The sequence below is a fragment of the Malaya genurostris genome, chromosome 1 (genome assembly GCF_030247185.1).
Source record: "Malaya genurostris strain Urasoe2022 chromosome 1, Malgen_1.1, whole genome shotgun sequence".
NCBI lineage: Eukaryota > Metazoa > Arthropoda > Insecta > Diptera > Culicidae > Malaya > Malaya genurostris.
The window spans coordinates 155,266,300-155,288,800 of NC_080570.1; the positions used below are offsets into that span (position 1 = coordinate 155,266,300).

General features: G+C 37.2%; 1 protein-coding gene across 1 annotated transcript in view; it reads right to left on the bottom strand.

The window, feature by feature from the left end:
- The window catches only part of LOC131426294 (neuronal acetylcholine receptor subunit alpha-7), a 325,402-nt gene that overhangs the window by 68,086 nt on the left and 234,815 nt on the right, over positions 1-22,501 (bottom strand). The window contains exon 6 of the mRNA XM_058588913.1: positions 11,320-11,500. Within this exon, the coding sequence (XP_058444896.1) occupies positions 11,320-11,500 (181 nt within the window). The remainder of the gene's footprint in view (positions 1-11,319; positions 11,501-22,501) is intronic.

Sequence of the window (22,501 nt, forward strand, 5' to 3'; positions counted from 1 at the left end):
AAGTATAGCGAGAAGGTTTATGTGAAATTTGTTCGGTATTTCTAGTTGCCAAAATGTCCTCGCAAACTTTTAAGCAGCAAACAAATTCATGTGAAACTTGCTCTGAGCTTCCAAAATAACAAAATTTTCTCGCGCACTTTTAAGCAGTGAGAAAGGTCTTATGGAACTTGTTCTGAACTTTCAACCTGCTAGAAACTCTTCACGTACTTTTAAGCAGTGAGAAAGTTTATGTGAAACTAGTTCTGAACTTTCAAGTGGCCAACATTTCTTCGCGTCTCTTTATTCAGCAAGAACATTTTTGTGAATCTTGTTATGAACTTTCAAGATGAAAAAATTCGTACGCGTACTTTTAAGCAACAAGAAAGTTTTCGTGGAATTTGTTTCGTACTTTCAAGTTGCCATAAAGTCGAAACCAGTTCTGTACTTAAAGTTGTCAAAAGTTTCATGCGTTTTTTTTTTCAAGTAGCGAGAAAGTGAATGTGGAACTTGTGAAAATGTATGTGAAACTTGTCTAAGTTCTCAAATTAACAAAATTTCCTCGCGTACTTTTAAACAGCGAGAAAGGTCTTTTGAAACTTATTCTGAACTTTCAACCTGCTAAAAACTTTACGTACTTTTAAGCAGCGAGAAAGTTGTTAGGAACTTTCAAGTGACCAAAATCTCTTCGCGTCTCTTTAGACAGCAAGAAAGTTTTTTATGAATCTTGTTCGTAACTTTCAAGATGAAAAAATCTCCACGCGTACTTTTTAGCAACAAGAAGATTTTCGTAGAGCTTGCTTCGTACTTTCAAGTTGCCAAAAGTTCGGAACCAGCTCTGTACTTCAAGTTGCCAAAAGTTTCATGCGTTTTTTTAAATAGCGAGAAAGTTCATGTTGAACTTGTGCAATACTTTTAGGCAAATTTCTTCGCGTACTTTTTAAACAGTGAAAAAGTTGTTGTGAAACTTGCTCTAAACTTCCTAGTTGCCAAAACTTCTACGCGTACTTTTAAGCAACATGAATGTTGTCGTGAAACTTGTTCTGGACTTCCAAGGTATAGGAGACGGATATAGCGTGATGGGTTAGTCGATGCCTTTCACACAGCCCACCTGGGTTTGATTCCCAACCCCGCACATAGGATCAGAAAGCTTATCTGGCCCGAGGAGGCGAATGACCTCAAAGTTGAAACCTCTATAATTGAAACAAAAAAAACTTCCAAGTTGCCGAAAGTATCACGCGTACCTTCAAGCAGCGAGAAAGTTCTCGCGGAACCTATTCTGTAGTTCAAGTTGTCATAAGTTTCACGCGTTTTTCTAAGCAGCTAGAGAGTTCATGGTGAACTTTTAAGTAGCAAGTATGTTTTTCCCTCAATCGCTATATAGCTAGTTATACTGTTTTATACAACGGAACGACATTTCAGGACGAATAAAAAGGCCAAGTTTCTCAAACAGTATTTGGTTTGGCAGGCAATGAATGCTTAAAAACCTGTTTTAATCCACCTAGTGGTGTAATGATGCCTTTCTCATATCAATCATACTATCATATAAATACTGTGGTATTCTTCAAAATAATTTTCTTCGATTCTTAAAAGAATAATCAAAATCAGTTTGTTTGATCGTCTACTGATAAAAACTATCGATTGGAGAAGATTTGAGGTCGATTTAGAAATTTTTTTACGGTTTTTCGTCCCTTTCAGTGATGGCAAAACATTTTTAACACACTTTACCCTATATTTCCGGATCCAGAAGTCAGATCCAGATGAAATTCAGGAATTACGTATGGGACCACAGGGCCTTTCATTTGAATCTAAGTTTATGAAAATCGGTCGCGCCATTTATGAGAAAAGTTAGAAAACATATTTTCATTTTTTTACACATTTTACCCCATAACTCCGGAACCTGAAGTCGGATCCAAATAATATTCAGGAATTTTGTATGGGACCATAAGACCTGTGATTTGAATCAAAGTTTGTGAAATCGGTTCAGCCAACTCCGAGATAAGTTAGTGCAAAAAAAAAACGTTACATACACACAAACACACACACACACACAGACATTTTGCGTACTCGACGAACTGAGTCGAATGGTATATGGAACTCGGCCCTCCGGGCCTCGGTCACAGTAATTGCATAACCTTTCTGTATGAGAAAAGCAAAAAGCGACAGCCATGACTCGCTATTCTGGGTTGATTTGGCATCTTGTCTCTACGCCAAAGTTGTTTTGGAACGGTATATAGCGTACGGAGTCCATGTTGTACCCAAAAAGGCGAATCCACCTAACTGCTCGGAGTTGTGTTTGGGATTTTGAGAAGAGAGAGTTCTCTCAACATAAACAACAAGCTACAGTTAAAGGAAAATTTTGAAAATCTTAGACAAAAACAGCTAAATAGGTTGCAGAGAAGTCTTCACAGACTCTTATGACTGGAGTACACTCAAAAGTTTGTAGTTTTTCATTTAGCTTAATTGAGAAACTGTAATTTATTTTATAATGACTAAAATGCACAACTAAATCGATAAAAAATGTATCTTTGATTGAACTAACAGAAAATTTGTTTTATTCAAAATTTGAACCGTCCAGATTTTGTCGCGAACAAGCCTTAGGTCGGAAGCGAAGAGTTGATGAAGTACTCGTCTGTTTTACTGAGTAGGTATGTTGATGAGAGCTCAGCGATTCTTGTAATGTGGTAATTGGAGACTACTTAGCCAAGGTAGTCTTCGAAGTGCGAATCGGACGAAACATCTCTGAACCCTTTCGATCCGATCGACGTGAACAGTGTTGAACGGAACCCAAATTGTATCTCCATACTCCAGAATACTACGTACTAGAGCGATGTAAACAGTTCTGAAGCAATACACGTAGTTAAAACTTCGAGTATTTCATTTGAGAAGTCCCAAAACTGCATAGACCTTCGCTTGATCGATGAAACGAGGCTTGTGATCTAGAATGATGTCCAAGTCTTTACAGGACGAAACTCGCTCAACCAAAACCATCATAATTGAGTATTCAATTTTTTTATCCGTGACTGAGCCCGTGAGAAGGTTTTCGCATTACATCTCGTAACGTTCACAGTCGGGCCGTTTCTGTCACACCAATCTATGATTCCATTTGTAGAACACAGCAATCCACAAGGATTGTAATGATCGTCTGTATGCATTGCTTCAAATGACGATAATTCATAGTATAACACGAAACGAAGTGATCCGAGATGGCTTCCTTAAGGAACGAACACTCGAGGTAACGTTGAAGGAATCTGCTACGATTGATTTATTTATTTGGATTCCTACAGAGGCAGTACGACCGGTAGAGTAAGACAGAATCCAAATGGTTAACCAATTCAGGAAAGCCACTTCGCCATCCGGCATCCCAGTTCACTTGCTGTCCTTGGGTTCCGGCTGCTAGCTTCATCCGAACCAAATTCAATATTGCGTTTTGAACAAAGACTAACATTCTATTTTATGGCGAACATAATTTTTCATTTCGAACTAAAATTGATTTCCACCCAGCTACGGAAAGCTATGTTTTGACACGTGAATTTATTCGACAGTCGAAACATGAACATTTTCCGTGTACCACCGTTGAATATTAATTCGCGCAGCCTACTTATTCAACACCCGACCGATGGACTGGCTGCCAACCGGAAGAGTGCACCAGCTCCGAACACAAACCCAATTTACATACCGTGATGTGATCCAGAGATGGCATCGATCGTCACCAAATTCCCCGAAACAACGATGAAATTATCCCGTTTTGTTTGCCAGAAAGCTTTCCAAACCCGGACCGTTGGTTGGATGGAAATTATTCCCGGGAACCCGGTGACGGATGAGCAGATTAGGACCGGTTAAATTCCAATATATGATTAGCTAGCTAGTCACCGACTAGCAAAAAAAAAAAAGCAAAATAGATTAGAAAAGCGGCCTTTCACGGAAGAACAGGCCGGACTGACTCGGTTCCAAATGAGCTGGTAACTTAGTTAATTCCGGGAACAGACAGACTGCAGACCGAAAACCGGAGAAATTTCCACGCAAAACTTACATATGGAAACAATAATCAAGAACAGAAGTGGCAATTTGCACAGGCATCCGAGAGAAGTCCGCCAACGTGCGAAACGTGGTGGAGGATGTTTGTGTGATGCCGTGATGGCAGTAGAGCATGGTGTTTCAGTCCGGAGTGAGTTGTCCCGAATTTCGACAACGCTAGCCTGCTTTGGTTGTGTCTGCGGTGGTGCATATGTGCGGAATAATTGCATTTGAAGATTAGACTTCGTGCGATGTGTTTTGGCATAGAACATGGATCTGGGTTGGTGGGAACCCGGAGCAGATTCGGGCCGGAATGGTGGGTGGTGGTGGTGGTTGTATAAATTACTAAATATACAGATGAATCCCAGAAGGGATCCACCCATTTGCAGGCGCTTTCGACGGGTGGTTTTCCCGGCGAAACTGGATGATCGTTTGCGATAGAATTTTCAATTCGGTTTTCACATTTGCATGAAATGGAATGATGCGGGTCTGTTCGGTGTCTCGCTCACACGGGAAACCGTTTTCGACCGAAGGGAATGGAAGTTTTGCAGCATCTTAAGGGGGAGCGAGAGAGAGAGAGAGAGAGATAGCATGTGTGTGTGTGTGGTTTGCTGGAGTAAATTTACTGTAGATGCTCGAATATGCAAGAATTACTTTCGTTCCATTCAGGATATTAAGATGGTTGTGATTCGAATTTAAAACCGAAATTTAAGTTCATTAAATATGACCGGTTTTCTATTCGGTGGGCGAGAAAGTTTCCAGCGTTTCATAATAGATGGCGTTTTCAGATTTACTATCAACAGTATTGAATCATTGTATTTCTGATTTTTTCTATCGGTATCGTATAGATTTTCGAGGGAAATTACGCTGCTTCCATTCTTTAAATGTGAAGAATAGTGAATGCTGAGGCCTATGTTTTACAACTGGAAAGTTATGGAGTGGCATATAAATCATGCCCAGAAAATAAATTTCCTCGTTAGTGGCCTGAGTCAAAGTAAGAATCTCTTTCAATGCATAATAAATTGCACACTACGAAGAAAGCCTGAAGATGAAAAATTTTGAAGATAAAAAAACAGAAAATTTTCTAAAAAAGTTTCACGTTTGGCAAGCCATCTGTACGTGAGTTAAAATCAGTCGACCATTTCTCACAAAATTACGCCGAATTTTACGCCAAATTATACTAGGAGTTGACAGTTTCCCTCTCAGGTTTTAATGAGACTTTATTGAAGTGCAGACTTTGTCAATAAAAAAACAGCAAAATTGATTTAGAATGTCCTTCGAGAAGGGTTAAATTTTCGGGGCGAAAAATTATTTTTCAAAAGAATGAAAAATGAAAACTGAAGGAAGGAACAATTATTTTATGTTTATTTTGTAATTGATATTTCAGTTATCATGACTTGTTTACCTTTTATCCATTACCTTGGACCAATTCGCATTTTCACAAAAACCTTTTTTGAAGGCCGCTCTCTCATTCAATCGTAAGAGATATTTCAATTCTAGAGATCAACTGACGGTGGTGGTTAAACTGAGCTTCGATTGGAAGAGAAACAATTGAAGAACCGAATGCTACCCGTCAGCGAAGGTTGTGTGTTGGAATGTGAAGTTTACTGCAGTAGAGTGATCGTCGATGTGAGCCATATTCGATTTCAATTGAATTGAATGAAGTTTTACAGTACTACTGCGTGGTATAAAAGCTCTAACGCTCATTTCGTCGTAAATAGTTTTAATTTCCAACGAAAGTTCTACATTGCTTCACTTGAACGGTATTTTTTCCCATCAAGAAGCAGTGTAAAATTTAGATACGAAATTGTTTTTGATTCATTGTTCAAAGTAGTAGTAGCACAATAACTCACAAACTAATGAATAGAATATCATAAAATTTTAACAGCTGTCTTTCAAAGGTTAGTATTAGCTGAAAAAGGGCGACTGCAATGAACCTAGCGCCATCTATGTGTTAGTTTCGGGATTTTTCAGCCCATGTTTTGTCAATTCTATCTATTCTATCTATTCTATCTATTCTATCTATTCTATCTATTCTATCTATTCTATCAATTCTATCTATTCTATCTATTCTATCTATTCTATCTATTCTATCTATTCTATCTATTCTATCTATTCTATCTATTCTATCTATTCTATCTATTCTATCTATTCTATCTATTCTATCTATTCTATCTATTCTATCTATTCTATCTATTCTATCTATTCTATCTATTCTATCTATTCTATCTATTCTATCTATTCTATCTATTCTATCTATTCTATCTATTCTATCTATTCTATCTATTCTATCTATTCTATCTATTCTATCTATTCTATCTATTCTATCTATTCTATCTATTCTATCTATTCTATCTATTCTATCTATTCTATCTATTCTATCTATTCTATCTATTCTATCTATTCTATCTATTCTATCTATTCTATCTATTCTATCTATTCTATCTATTCTATCTATTCTATCAATTCTATCTATTCTATCTATTCTATCTATTCTATCTATTCTATCTATTCTATCTATTCTATCTATTCTATCAATTCTATCTATTCTATCTATTCTATCTATTCTATCTATTCTATCTATTCTATCTATTCTATCTATTCTATCTATTCTATCTATTCTATCTATTCTATCTATTCTATCTATTCTATCTATTTTATCTATTCTATCTATTTTATCTATTCTATCTATTATATCTATCTATTTTAACACATGGGATGAAAAGTCCCGGGCCTAACAAAGTGAACACGATTTTTTTGGTTCCACATTAACTTTATTTATCAACGTAATTTCCATCAAGAGCAACGCAATCATTCCAGCACCGTTCTAACATTTGAATACCCCTTTCGTAGAACGATTTATCTTTTGCCTCAAAATAGGCCTCAGTTTCAGTGATAACCTCTTCGCTCGTGCGAAATTTCTTACCGGCGAGCATTTTTTTCAAGTCGGCAAACAGCCAGTAGTAGCTGGGAGTTAAATCGGGTGAATACGGTGGATGTTTTTTACGTTTAAACATGGTCAAACACTGCTCAGAATCATCAACACGTTCTCGTTTTTGATCAACAGTGAGCAAACGCGTTTTTTTACTAACTCACGCAACTTCACTTTTCGATCATTCAAAACGATTTTGCGGATTTTTTTAAAATGTTTTTTGGTGTTACCGCCTCATTTGGACGTCCAACTGCGTTCTGCATCATCGATGTCTCTACGACCACGTTTGAAGTTAGCTAACCTACATTTTATTGTTGTTTCTGACGAAGAGGAGTCTTCATAACGCTTTTCAAGCCAACGGTATTTTTTTCCCATCAAGAAGCAGTGTAAAATTTAAACACGAAATTGTTTTTGATTCATTGTTCTAAGTAGTAGTAGCGTCACTCTTAGCACAATAACTCACAAACTAATGGATAGAATATCATGAGCTGTCTTTTGAAGGTTAGCTGTCTTTTGAAGGTGTCTGTAATAAAACTAGCGCCATCTAGGTGTTAGGCCCGGGACTTTTCAGCTCATGTGTTATCTTTACAGCATTTCTTATGGTAGCATTGTCGAGGGGTCCATCGAAGGATTACAATACTAACAGTAACTTTCAAACGAGCCTGAGTCTTTCAAAATGGTCGAAAAATTTTGACGTTTTAAAAATCACTGAAATTTGTCGGTTACGTCACATAAAAATTATTATATCTGCCGAACCGGGAATGTTCGCCATAACCTACACAAACTTAAATATTGACCACATTGTAGCTTTTAAATAAGCTTGAGTTTATCGAAATTCGTAGAATCATCACCAGAAAATTTAGTCCATGATAAATGTACGGTTAGTCGGTTACGTCATTTATACCATTATATCTTCGGAACCGAAGGTGACAGCCATTTAATTTGATCAATAGTCCAATAGTAGCTTTCAAACGGTTCAGTAATCTCTGAGAAAATTGAGCGATAAAAATGCAACGCGTTGTGTCGTTTACGTCACTTATACCTATATATCTCCGAAGTTTAAAATGATAACAATTTGATTTTCAAAGTAGACCAACGACCCAATAGTAACTGTTAAACGTGCCTAAGCTTGTATCAACCGATTCAATCATGTCAGAGTAAATTGAGCGGTACAAAGTAAAGTGCGTTTTGTCGTTTACGCCATTTATACCGTTATATCTCCGGAACCGGAAGTGACAATCGTGTAATCTTTTAACTTGATCAATAGTCCAGTAGTAGCTTTAAAACGAGCGTAGAATTGTAAAAATCGGTTCTGTCATCTTTGAGAAAATTAAGTTGTAGAAATACAACGCGTTTTGTCATTTACGTCACTTATACCGATATATCTCCGGTGTTCAAAATGATAACCACTTGATTTTCAAACTAGATCAATGACTCAACAGTAGCTAAGCTTGTAGCAATCGGTTCAATCATTTCAAAGTAAATAAAGTGGTAAAAAGTGAAGTGCTTTTGTCGTTCACGCCATTTATACCGCTATATCTCCGGAACCGGAAGTGACAACCGTTTAGTCTTTTAACTTTATCAATAGACGAATAGTAGCTTCCAAACGAGCCGGGAATTGTTGAAAACGGTTCAGTCATCTCTAAAAAAAAATTGAGCGGTAAAAATACCACGCGTTTTGTCGTTTACGCCACTTATACCGCTAAATCTCCGGAGTCAGAAGTTATAACCATTAGGTTTTCAAACTAGACCAAAGACCCAATAGTAGCTTTCGAACGTGCCTAAGCTTGAAGCAATCGGTTCAATCATTTCAGAGTAAATTAAGTAATACAAAGTGAAGTGCGTTCTGTCGTTTACGCCACTTATACCGTTATATCTCCGGGGTCAGAAGTGATAACTATTTGATCTTCGAACTTGATTAACGGCAAAATAGTAATTTAAAGGGGAAAACGCTTACTTTTTTACCTTCTAAATTTATGCTAAGTTCGATTTTGAATCAACTTTACGGTACGATTTCAAATTGATTCTACGTTTCGTCTTTGACTCATCAGCGCGTAACAGTTTGTGTTGAACTGCCAGTGCGCCCTGGCGGCTCAACATAAACCGCTAGGCAGACGTAAAGTTAATGCTTTTTTTCTCTATTACACCGAAGTGTAATGTCTAAACTGACGTTTTGGACGAAACAGATTTCGGCTAGTTAGCCGTATAGATTTTGGTTATGTTGAGCTCCGAATCAAAAGTCTGTTTTTTCAGCAATTCTATTACCTTCATATTGAGAAAGGCGAAACGAGCAAACAAGATTTATTCTAAGAATTTTGTTGTTTGTATGATTTTAACGTAATTTAATTTTGGTGAAGATTTTTTGATGTGGAAATAAAGGTTTTTGTTCGAGAGTTATTTTATCGAAAAGGAGTGCAACATTTTTGGTTCACATTTAGGTTATTCCTTATTTCTCGAATGGATTGAAATATTTAGTCAATTTTACAATTACACTGAACTCTTTTTTTATGCGGAGGATACGTACCGCACAAAAAAACGCGTAACTTTAAAAATCCGCGTAAAATTTGTATGAAAAAATCGACTCTACAATTTATGATAATTTTGAGAATTTTTTTTCGAGATTTGAGAATTTTTTTTTGCCAAATATCATAAAAATGCATTTGGTGAAATCTCAAAAAACGTTTTTTTGAAAAAAAAAATCGGAAATTTTCTAAGTGTCACAGAGTTGACTAGAAAAAAACCTCGGAATAACACAAGACCTCTACATTTTGGGCATTTTTAAGACAAAAGAAGATAACCGCATAACTATGAAAACTTGAAACGTATAACTTCAGAAATCCGCGTAAAATAACCCGCGTAACTTCGAAAATCTACGTAAAACAAAGCCGCCTAAAATAAACCACACATAAAAAACATCTAAAAAAAGATCTCAGTGTAGCAGCAAATTGTGTATAACTTCCGATTTGATGTGAAATAAGATCCCATAATTCGAGAGCGAAATGTCATCACTAATTCCAGAATAAGCCTACTCAGACAAAACCATGCGCATCTTCTACGCATGTGGAAATAAAGGCTCTTTTTTGAGAGTAATTTTATCACATTTAGGTTATTCATTCCTCTTCGAATGGATCGAAATATGCGGTTAAAGTTACAATTGCACTGAAGTCTTTTTTTACGCGGAAGATACGTACCGCACAAAAAACCGCATAACTTCGGAAATCCGCGTAAAAAAACGAAAAACTATAAAAAAAACTTGTTGTTGCCAAACGTCGAGATCTGGGGTTATCTAGACTAAAAATTTGGGACTTACAATAATTTTAAGATTTCCGAAATAGAATTTTTTCTATGTCAAATGTCGTAAAAATGCATGAAACGTCGAGATCTGGTGTTATCTTAGAAAACTTTTTTTGAAAATTTTGCGAATTTTCTAGGTGTCAGGGAGTTGGTTTGAACAAAATTCCGGGATAACACCAGATCTCTACACTTCGTGTATTTTTAGGACAAAACAAGATAATCGCATAACTATTAAAATTAGCATAAAATACCGCGTAACTTCGGAAATCTGCGCAGAAAAAAGTCGCTTCAAATAAATCACATATAAAAAAACACCTTTGAAAATACCTCAGTGTAGCAGCAAACTGTGTATTACTTCCGATCTGATGTGAAATAAGATCCCATAATTCGAGAGCAAAATGTTTTCACTAATCCCAGAATAAGCCTACTTAGACAAAACCATGCGCATCTTCTACGCATCGTTGACCTTCCGATAAATAGATTCCTAGTTGAATGCTTTAAACCGGTACCAAAGTGCAAATAATGTGGTGTAATTAATACTCAAATACGTCTTCAGTATAAGGCATTACATGAAAACGATCTTCTGATATTAGCGTAGTATTTTTTTTTATATCGTTTATTTATACCCGGCTTTAACCTAATTTTGGTCGTTCGCCGGGTTATACGTAGTACTTTGTTTCAAGATCCGACGGACATTTGGATTGGAAACGTTAAAATTACATTACAAAACTATCTCATGCATCGACGAAGGGTCGCCCAATGCAGTTTCGTGTAAAATTTGAAATAAGAACTTGCTTTCATGGATTTCAAAACCAAGAGAAAAGTTTAAATTAAACCACTTTCGCTTTAGAGCAGTTTAAATTCGTAATTGACTGCATTCTAAATTATCCAATTTGAATAATGACACTTGTTCCAAACAGGTTCGCCCGAACACCGAAACGTAGACTTGCCAAAACAATTGTCTTTCTATCTCTTTCACACACAAACACCCTTAGAGCAACGGAATTACCCGTACGGATTGAGAAAACTTTTGTCACTTCTAGAATCACCTCCGGTGTCCGGGCACACAAAAAAACCCATCCTCCCAATCCGCACCTTACCTGAAAGCCATCGTAGGTCCAGGAACCGAACTTCATCTCGCACCGCTGGTCATCGAACGGGAACCAGGTGATGTCAATCTTGCAGGTCGATTTGAAGATACCGGGCGGCACGTACAGACAGGAACCGTTGTTCCGGACCACCACATTCGTCGGGTACGTTCCGTCGAAACCTTCGTCGGCACTGGAAAGAAACAGAGACAGAGATAAAGGAGATCGTGAGAGCATAAAGACACAATTCAGAAATTTGCCGGCTTGCAGGAGGAACCGCAGCAACTCACAAGGAAAAGTTTTTTTTCCCTTCAAGCTAATTGTCGATAATAAAGGCTAAATGGGTTCGAAACGGACTGAATCCCGGCGAAGAACGAAGAAACACTTACGTGGATAAGTGGAGGAAGAAGTGACATAAATTATACTAGATTATGGTATTTTGTTTTCACTCTGCTACGGTAGGAACTGGAATGGGCCGACACTGGCCCAGACGTACAAAGTTTGACAGTTATTCCATGGCCTACTCCGTTGGGTATTCGAATGAATTCCCAGAAAGTGATACCAAGCCGGCGGTTTTCGGTGTTACGAATTGAAGTTTTGTGTTGAAGAAAAATATTTTTATTTAAATAGTTAAAATTTTTCGCTGCACTTAAAGTCTTGAGCAATACGCATGGTTTTGTAATGTTGTAGACAAAAAAATGGTTACCACATTTTGAACAATTCAATCCATCCTGTCATCATTTACCATTCCGGTCCAAAACCAGGGACAATAAAATTTCAATTTCACAAAAAAACGACCCCCGTTGGGGTTTTGCGGCGGGAAAACATCATCACAAAAATAGCAGATTAAACCATCTGTCGGCGGGTGGGTGGTAATCCGTAGCCGGAACCGGGTGCTAACCGAAAATGTCGTCATGCTTTTTTACGACCTCGACCCAGTGATTTTTGGGGCCTGCTTCGGTGCCAGATAACCCAAACCCAAACCAGAGTAGCAGTTCCGGAACACCGGAACAGGTACGTATGTTCGGTAATATTTATGCTGATTTGTTTCCCCTGCTTTTACGAGTCGGACCGAACAATAATGATGTTTTATTCAACAGACAACTCGCCGACGACGACAACGACCAAACGGAACGGTAAAAGTTTTACTCTTTCGATCGGGAATGTCGGGTCCAGCGGAGCTATCATCCCTTTGTTCCAGGATTCCCAAGCTGAGCGGAATGAAGGAAAGATAATATCATCGTAAAGGTAACAACATTCCTTTGCCCCATAGGAACCGAGTCGGATCTAGCAAAGAAATAAAATTCCTGATTGTTATACTCAAACTGTCCAGATTTCAGTGGCTAGTGATGAGCGGAATGCGCTGCAATTCTCCTTTACTGAGCAAGGAACTATTTTTTTAGAGATAGCCAACTTGGGGTTCGACTCTAAAAAAGGACATCATTTCAAATGACAGACCGAATGATTTCTGGACCGGGAAGTAATACTGAACCGATGGCTTTAGTGTCATTATCGAAAAATCAGTTGCAATTAAAGAACAACGTTAAAGCAAACGGTGCCAGAATGCTACCTGGAGTAGTAATTGAATATTAACGAATTTAACGCCAAATCGTATTCAGAGTTGGCAGCACCTACTTCGATTTGAATGAGACTTTCTGAACATGTTAACGGGGTCACAAATAGCTACGTTACATAAGGAGTGTATCGGAAATAAGCTATCCACAAATTTTTCTTTCAAATTATGCTAAAAAAAATTATATTTTATTCAAACTAAAAATTGATCCTTTATTGTACGAGGTAAAACTTGAGCAAAATGAAAACCGGATGAAATTGATGTTATTCCTCCACGAATTTTCGAACTTTTGATCGAACGCCCTTCATCAAGTTCCGGACAAGTGATCGTCGCATTTTTTGGACGCTTGAGCCCAAATTTTGTTGAACTCCTGCATGTTCCCAGCTGCCTTACCAGTCTTCTTGAAGACCCTCTTCACGATTGCCCAGTACTGTTCGATGGGTCGAAGATGAGGGCAATTTGGTGGATTGATATTTTTCTCGACGAAATTTATACCCTTTTCCACAAGCCAATTGAGAGTGGTTTTGGCATAGTGAGCCGACGCTAAATCCGGCCAAAACAGTGGAGGTGTACTATGCTTCTTATATAAAGGCAGCAATCTCTTCTGGAGGCACTCAGATCGATGGATTTCTGCATTCATAGTTCCGGTAGTGTGAAAAATGGTTGGCTTCAAACCACAGGAACATATTGCTTGCCATACCAGTACCTTTCGACCGAATTTCTCCACTTCAATCGACTCACATTCTCCTCAACGACGAGAGTAAAGTATTTTGGACCTGGAAGGGTTTTTGAATCCTCCTTTACATATCAGAAATAATTGGCTCAAGTGACACGTTCCCCTAATTCCCCGGACACTGCAAAAGACGCGAATACAATTTCCGGGCCCTTGTTGCTACTCGCTTCTTATGTTCTACACTTTGTTTCGAGATTTTCTGCTTCTTGTAGATCTTCAGGTGATTTCGCCTCTTGTTACGCTGGATCATTCCGACACTCGTTCCTGCTTTTTTGACCAAATCACGTATTGACATTGATTTGTTCTTCATGATTAGAGATACCACTTTCTGATCCAGTTTCGGGTTGGAAGAACCGGGTTTTCTGCACCTTCCTGATAGCTCATCCAAGAATAGTGTTCCCCAAATTTATTAATGATGGTTTTAACACTGTCATGATGAATTCCAAACCGCTTCGCCAATTTTCGCATAGTAATACCCTTCTCACTTAGCCATGTGTCCAGAACCTTAATTTTTATTTCCTTTTCAATACGCGACATTTTGAAAACGCAGAATTTCAACCGCACAGACAAGTAAACAAACAAAAGCTGACAGCCAAACGCACAGTATGCTGTAATCTGAGCATAAAAACCCATCACAAATACATGCGTACAACACAAATGTGTATAGCTTATTTTCGATGCACTCCTTACTTGAATAAAAATCCATTGTAAGTGACATGATTAAAAATCATGAAATCATGAAACATGTCTACTCATGAAGAAAAATGATTGGTATCATGAAAATTTTCATGAGAAATGAGTTATTGTTCATTAGAAAAATCATTTTGCTCATGAAGTCATCAACAATAAGGTATGATTTCATGAGAAGACATGTGTCATGGTGTCTATTATCGTGAAATGAGATCAGAACAATCTTTCCCTAAGGCTCTGAATAGTGATCGTTTAGAGTGAAGATGGCGAGGCCTACTTCGAGTACAAAACCACAAAAAGAGATTTCATTTCTTACTTAATGCCCCTTTACATGTCATGACGGTACCCGATCAGATAAGATCATCAAAGTTGTATCAAATTTTGATATTATAAATTGTAAAAAAACCTACCGGAATGTGATAAAAAAAGTCATTTTATATCAAACATTAGTATCGATTGTATCTGATCATACTGATTAGACTGTTTTTATGTAAAATTCATTTGTCGTATCTTAATTGGTTTAAAATTGTATATCGTGCATTGCATCTCATTTTCCTTTCCTTTCAGTAAGAGAAAAATAATTATAATGTTATATAATGTTCAAAACACAAAATTTTTTATCGTAATTTTATATAAAAATTTATACTACCGTTGACAAATCAAATGTTGGAACAATTTAAATAGAATTATTTTGCTGTTTCATGCGACTTTAAAAAAATGCAAGGACTTCTTTTAAATATTGCGTCAATGCATGCGTACTGTCAATAAAACGGGATTAACGAAACTCAAAATGCAACAGTATTTTTATTATTATCCGGATTTTTTTTATTTACTATCCAGCTACAGATCACTCAGAAGAAGAATATTTCAATTGAATGAAGATTATCCAAATTTTTGTAAAAAACATCCGTGACTTCAAAAAATTAACGGAAATATCAATATCAAAAAATGGTTTAAATCCGGAGAGTCGCTTATTTAGAAAATAATGTTTGTTTTTTCTAGATGACATAAAAATTCCGACGTTTATTCCGTTTCTAAGACAACTTCCAATTCGAGGGTTTAGTTCTGAAATTCAGTTACAGAATTCAAGGCTTAATTTTATTTATTTCCCGAAGCCATATCTAAAATTCAGTTGCTCGTCCAGAATCGAATACCAGAATTCTGGAAGTGAAACCAAATTTCAGAACTTGATTTTAAGCCGAGATCCTGTTTCCGAATTCTGGATCTGAGATCAGGATCTTCATTCTAGGCCTGGAATTTGAATATGAATTTTGAAACTGAATACTGCAACTGAAATAGAGGTTCAGACAAGGATTCCGTTTCAAAAAATTATGTCCGGAATTCAGAATTCTAAACCTGAAGTTCTGGAACTTCGGACAGAAATCCAGGAACAGAACTCTGATCCTAAATGCAGTTCTGAACTGCATTCGAGAGTCCAGGTTCAGAGTTCTAGACCAGAATGTAAACCAAGAATTTGGTTCCAAAATTCAGTTTTACAATTCTAACACATGGATCAATAAGTCCCGAGACTAACAATGGAAACAACATTTTTTTTGCAACATTTTTTTTATTCATCAACATAATCATTTTTTAGGGCGATACAATGGTTCCAACGTTTTTCCAATTTTTCAATACCATGTTTATAAAAAAAATTATCTTTCGCTTCAAAATAAGCTTCAGTTTCAGCGATGACCTCCTCATTTGAGCCAAATCTTTTTCCCTGGAGCATTTTTTTAAGATCAGCAAAGAGCCAGTAGTCACTGGGGGCTAAATCTGGCGAGTATGGGGGTGGGGAAGCAGATCAAAGCCCAATTCGTTCAATTTCGCCATTGTTTTCATCGACTTGTGGCAGGGTGCATTTTGTTCCATCGAAAGCAATCGCGGCACCCACTTGGAAAAAACCTTTTTCATGCTCAATTTTTCATGAAGGATAGTAAATACACTTCCATATGATATCTGTGTCATCTCAGCAATCTCACGGTACTTCACTTTACGATCTTTCATTATAATTTTTGTCACTTCACTCACATTTTCCGGTGTAACGGCTTCCACAGGTCTACCCGAGCGTTCCGCGTCATTTGTGTCGGTAGGACCACGTTTAAACTCGGCGAACCAGCGACAAATCGTTGCTTTTGATGGACAAGAGTCCGGATAACATTTTTCAATCCATTGTTTCGCTTGCACGGTGTTTTACCCATTAAAAAACAATGTTTTATCAAAACACGAAACTCGTTTTTTTTCATTTTTTAAACAAACTACAAAACGACTTTACTCCAACCTCGATAACTCAGCTGTTTCTGGTCGGATCGACTTAAAATTTTGAACCGTTTCAAGCAAAGGTTAGTTCTCTAGAAAGACGTGGTTACTGGTTTACTACGAGCGCCATCTCTGCTTTAGTCTCGGGACTTATTGATCCATGTGTTAGAAGTGTAGCTGAATTTTGGAACTAGATTCTGAACTAAATTTTGAATTTGAATTCTTGAAAAGAATTTCTGAGCTGAATTCTGGATCCGAATTTGAAAACGAATTTCCAGGACCGGAATTTTGTAACTAAATTCAACTGCGGATCAGAATCCAAGTGCAGAGTTTAGTACTTGGGTTCATATTCAGAATTCAGTGTCAAACCAGTATCCTGGTCTCGAACACAGCTCCAGAAACACAGGTTCAGTGATCAGTTTTGTTAACAATTCAGAATTCAATTTTAGAATTCAGTTTCGGAATTAGGGTTACGAATTCGATTTCCGAATCTAGCATCGAACTTGAGTTTCCGAGATCAACTCCAGCATTCGGTTCAAAAATTCGGTTCCTGAATTCCAGTCCCAGAGTTTAGATTCTTTAACATTAATCCGGTTACATCTCCCGCCTTTTTTTTATTCCACCAGAACTGAATCAACATTTAAATTTACTTTCAGTGTCATTTTAAGCTCTACGACCGAGCACCTTTCTATAAATCTCACGAAACAACCGAAATACCGATTGAGACGGGTTCGTCTTAACCCACCCCAACCTCGACCTTCCCTTTGGGGACAGTTTTGTTATTCAACCGCACATTTCAGACATCTGCCGGAAGCCTCACACGCTTGAAAAAAACGCAGACAATCTAATAAATATTTATAGGTACGGATCTATCGAGGAAATGAAACCTTCCCACACCCCCTGTCCCGGTGGAAAGCTGATGGGACCGTGCCGAGTCCGTCATTGCCCGGAAGCCATTGTGCCATTCGGATAAACCGGTGGCAAACTGCGGCACAGAACAGGTGTCACCGGATAGCAACCAAACGAAAAAAAAAACTAAATCGTTTCCATCGTATGTTGGCATCCGAAACAGTATCAGCACCATTCGTACTTCGTACAGCCGAAAAGGACATATCCGATCGGGAATGGGAAAAAATAAAAGAAAAAACAAACCACCGAAGACACAATCGAAATGAAATTTTCAATTGCTTCATCCCGAACCGGGACACTATCCGAACGAATGAACAACAAACAACCGCAATAAGTTCGACGCCGATTCAATTTATTTCTCGCATCGTTCTTCCACCGGAAGTCACAGACAGAAACAGTGAGGAAAATAGTTGATTGTTTAAAGTAATATGAGCTTCGGTATGCGCATGTTGTCCGACTGGAAAACGGGGAAAATTCAAGGAAATGCATTTCAAGTAGCAATGAATATAATTTGAAAAAATCTGTTTTAATCCACCTAGTGGTGTAATGATGCATTTCTCGCAATATTCGTATTATTCCTCGAGAAAAAAACGGTACATGATAGTTTAATTAACTATCAACTAAAATAAACTACAAAATAAAAAAGTTTTGGGCGAAATTGAGATGAAGTTTCCAAAAAACAAAAATCGGTTCATTCTTATAGTATTCGAAGGCCTCTCTATTTTCATTTTTTTTGTATATATCACCCTATAATTCTGGAACCGGTAGTCGGATTCGGAACAAAATTCAGCAACATTCTATGGGATTCTAAGTTCTGTTTTTCATTCTAAGTTTATGAAAATCCAATCCAATTTTTAGCTTAATTTCATGATATACGGGGTTTGTCATCTCTGAGAAATGGAGATGAGCTCCATTTTGGAGTTTTTACCACTAATCCCGGTACTTCCGGAACCGGAATCCGGAAACTAGTGTAACCGAAGTAGTTTAAAATTCAACTGTCACCAATGGGATCGCAACAGCTTTCATTTGATTTCAAGTTAATGAAAATCAGTTCAGCCATCTTGGGGAAATCGGAATGAGTTCCAAATAAAAATTTTTGATCACTATTTCCGGTAATGCTGGCAGCAAAAATTCGGATCTCGGTATAACTGACATGAGCATATTTGGTGATCGAAAATCAAGATCTAAAAACTAGAAATACTAATCAGCCTATTTGACGGAATTCTCGATGAGTATGATAATTTATGATAAAAATACTATTGAATTTGACATTTTTATACTAATAACCTTGTATCTCCGGAACCGAAGGAAGGATCTGAATAAAAATCAGGATTTTCCTTTTGAGAAATGTCAATGCCATTGTTTTTACTCCTTAACACATATCACCGGAACCGGAAGTCAGATTTGAATGATACTGTGGAATTTTTTATGGAATTTCGATACTATTAATTTGAATCTGAAAATCTATCTAAGGCTCATTTCAATGGTCTTATGGTCTCTTACAAAATCTGAATTTCATTCAGATTCATCTTCCACTTAAAGCGGCGAAGCAAAATATGTGAAAAAATTCTAAACTAGCCTATTCTTCCTATCGATAGTCAATTTCTTTAGAAATAATTTGAAGAGGAAAAAAACTTATTTTTTAACCCCCAAACTTATGCACATACCTTATAACTTTCATTAGAAAGCCAAACAAATCATTTTATAGGTTGAATAAGTTGTTTTGAATACCACATTATTATATGTGAGAACACAAGCGATATGAGAAAGACATCATCACACCACTAGGGGGGTTAAAACACGTTTCTTAATTTTGTTTTTGTGAATATCACCCTATTGTTCTGGAACCAGAAGTTCGATTCGGATGATATTCAGGATCTTTGTATGGAATCATAAAACCTTTTACTTGAATCTAAGTTAGTGAAAATCGGCTTGAACATTTCCTAGTAAATCGAGTTTATTTTTTAGGTTCATTTTACCCGGTTACTTCGAAACCGGAAATCGGATCCAGACAAAATTGAAGATGACTATTGGGCTTTTCATTTAAATCTATGTTCAAGAAAATCGGTGAAACGACATTTGAGAGAATCATGAGCACTGTTTTCATTTTTTTTTTCACTTTTTTCTCTGTTACTTCGGAACCAGATGTTCGATTCGGATAAAACTCAAAAGCCCATTTGACATCGACACTACAAATGATAGTTTGACATTTTAAACACTTTTTATCGTATAATTACGGAGCTGGAAGTAGCCTTCGAACGAAATTCAGGAATTTTGTATGGGGCCAGTTGGAGAACATTCATTTTTGAGTATATTGGAATAGTTTTAAGACCTGTTTTGAAAAATTTTGCTTCCGGAAAAATAATGTTCCGGCATCGTAGCAAGCCTTGATTTTCGACGTTTTGATGATTTTTGATGAAGCAATTCAATTTTTACTCTACCGCATCGCTAGTTTCGGTGTGTTCGATCAAACCACATCGACATTGACGTTTCGAACGGCATTGAATTCTCTCCAGCGTTAGGATAACGGAGATATTTAGGCCTCTCTAATATATTTTGTTCCGGTGTACATATTGCTGGATGTGTTTCTCAGAATTTTTAAGTTTATTCCACCCTTCAACATATTAGGCAAGATTACTTCATTTTGATTACAATAAAAAATATCCGCACCGGGCCAAAATATATTAGAGTGATAAAAATATTGTAAAAACCGTATGCCGTACGACTTATATCTTTTTTTTATATTACTTCAAGTGTGGTAACATTAGAACGTTTTTATCTTATATCAGGAACACATAGAAAAAAATCTCAACTCAACTGCAAAGACCACAAAAAAGTTATCAAACTAAAGTCCAATTATTTTCAAATAAATCATAAGACCCGAATTCCCAGAACAACATTAGAAGATCCTATTGGGAAAAATTTACAAACAAACCTGAAGCCGACATCGCATCTTCATTTGCTTCCAAACCATTGCACCATTCTTTCGTTATCGTCTGCCGCCGAGATAATCACTTGAGGCGGCGAAGACTTGAAACGAAGCTGAGCCTTCCTTTTCCGTACAGACGACAACGGCAACGACGACGACGACGACGACGAAATGACTGACGCAGGCAAATAAAAATAGGTTCACTTTCGAATAGATCACATGTTCAACGAAGGGGAATTTGGCAATCTCCGTTTAGTTCCGAATTCCGAATCGTCGTTGTTACTGACGCACTCGAGCCGAAATTCTGGGCGGAGTAGTAGAATGCCTCCGGGAGAAACCGAAAAGCAGCACAGAAGACGGTTATGCTGAAATGTGATTATTGTAATTTACGCATTGTGCTAAACCCCCTTCGACTCACTTTAAGCATTGTGAAAGTTGTGGATTTGGAAAATCATCATCATCAATAAAAGCAGCAAAAACTGTGATTAATAACAATTACAATGATAGTAATAACATTAATAGTGCTTCAATCACAAAGCATGCATGCTGGCTGAGCAGGAGGTGAAGCACGTGCATCATTCCGGTTGGTTCAGGTTCAGAGCTCAGTTCCAGTATCAAGAATTGAATATTCAAGAATTCATTATTGAATCAATTGCGGAACGTTCGCAATGCAAACGACCAGTTTCCCGTCTGGTCGTTTGCATTGGAGCAAAATACCACGAAAAGTGGACAACGAAGGGGAACATTATGCAAAATCAACCATTCCAATGGCACCAAATGTTATCTAAAGAACTATAAAGATTGCTTCTTTACAAATCGAATATAAAACCATCAGTTTAGTGCAAATCTAGAATAATTTAAATAGCTTTGTGTACTTTTCGTCAGTGTTGGTGATTGCCGATAATTTGACAGAAGCTGCTCGATATTTCTCTATATTGTATATAACATTTTCACAATCCAGTAGACAATGCATTAACCATGAGAGAATTTATCTACATTCCTTCGCTCCACTTCATACCCTGAGTATTTCACGGCACTTAAAAAAAATTTACAGTCTGATAATGATCGGTGCTGTGTGGAATTTACCAAGAGAGAATCGCAAGTTGACAATTATCGCAGAAAATCGAATTAATGATTCTCATAATAGGTTGCAATATTTCAAAACCCTTGTGTGGAGCATTCACATACATTTTCATAGACATAACTTATACAAAGGTTATATGCACATAGTTAGAATAACTATGATTCTATCGCAATTATCCACTGCCCATAAAGAATCGGATCGCGAAACGAGAATAAGCGACCGTTTGTTGCTTCAGAGAGAATCCCCACAGCAGCGTGTTAACCTTTGATTCTCAGACAGGTCATCGAGAGAAATTCGCTCTCGCACTGGTGTCCATTCTATGTTAAATCAGCCATGCCGGTTTTTTGTTGCTGCAACGATATCCGTCTCTCTCTTCGATGGCACTGATTGAATCGCGTGAAGAGTTTCCAGAGAGCGTTCTTTGATACGATAAAAGCCATCCTTGCTTTTCGCAGTGCAAAATTCGCACCAAAACGAATGCGAATAAATCCAGCATTTGACTGCTTCGCGTTCGAGTAAAATGCTCCGAACAGTGTTTAATATCGTTGAGAATTTCACAACTTGGCCCTTCTGAGTGCAAGAAATTAATGCCGTTCAGCATTTTGATAGTTTGAAATCCGAAATTAAATAATCGACATCAAAAGGCTATATATTGCTATCTTGTACTTTAATTGGTCCACGTTATTTAATAGTGTAATAGAAAATATTTGTCGCCAATAAGTCAATCTTTAGTATAAATGTACCATTACAGTTCTGGAAGCGAAGCAGTAAAAGTTGCACACAATCAACTAATACGAACGATTATCATTTATATTCGCATTCACGTCCTCCAGTTATGTTTGTGACATTACTCACTCACCTTTATTTTTCACTCATTTTGAATTTGCTATTGCGTAGTGAAAACTGTATAATTAACATTATCAGCGACAGATTTTAAAAAATATTGTTTCGTTTTCCCATATGATCTAGTGGCTAGGATATCATATTTTCTAGAATTCCAGCGTGAAACATGAAACTTAC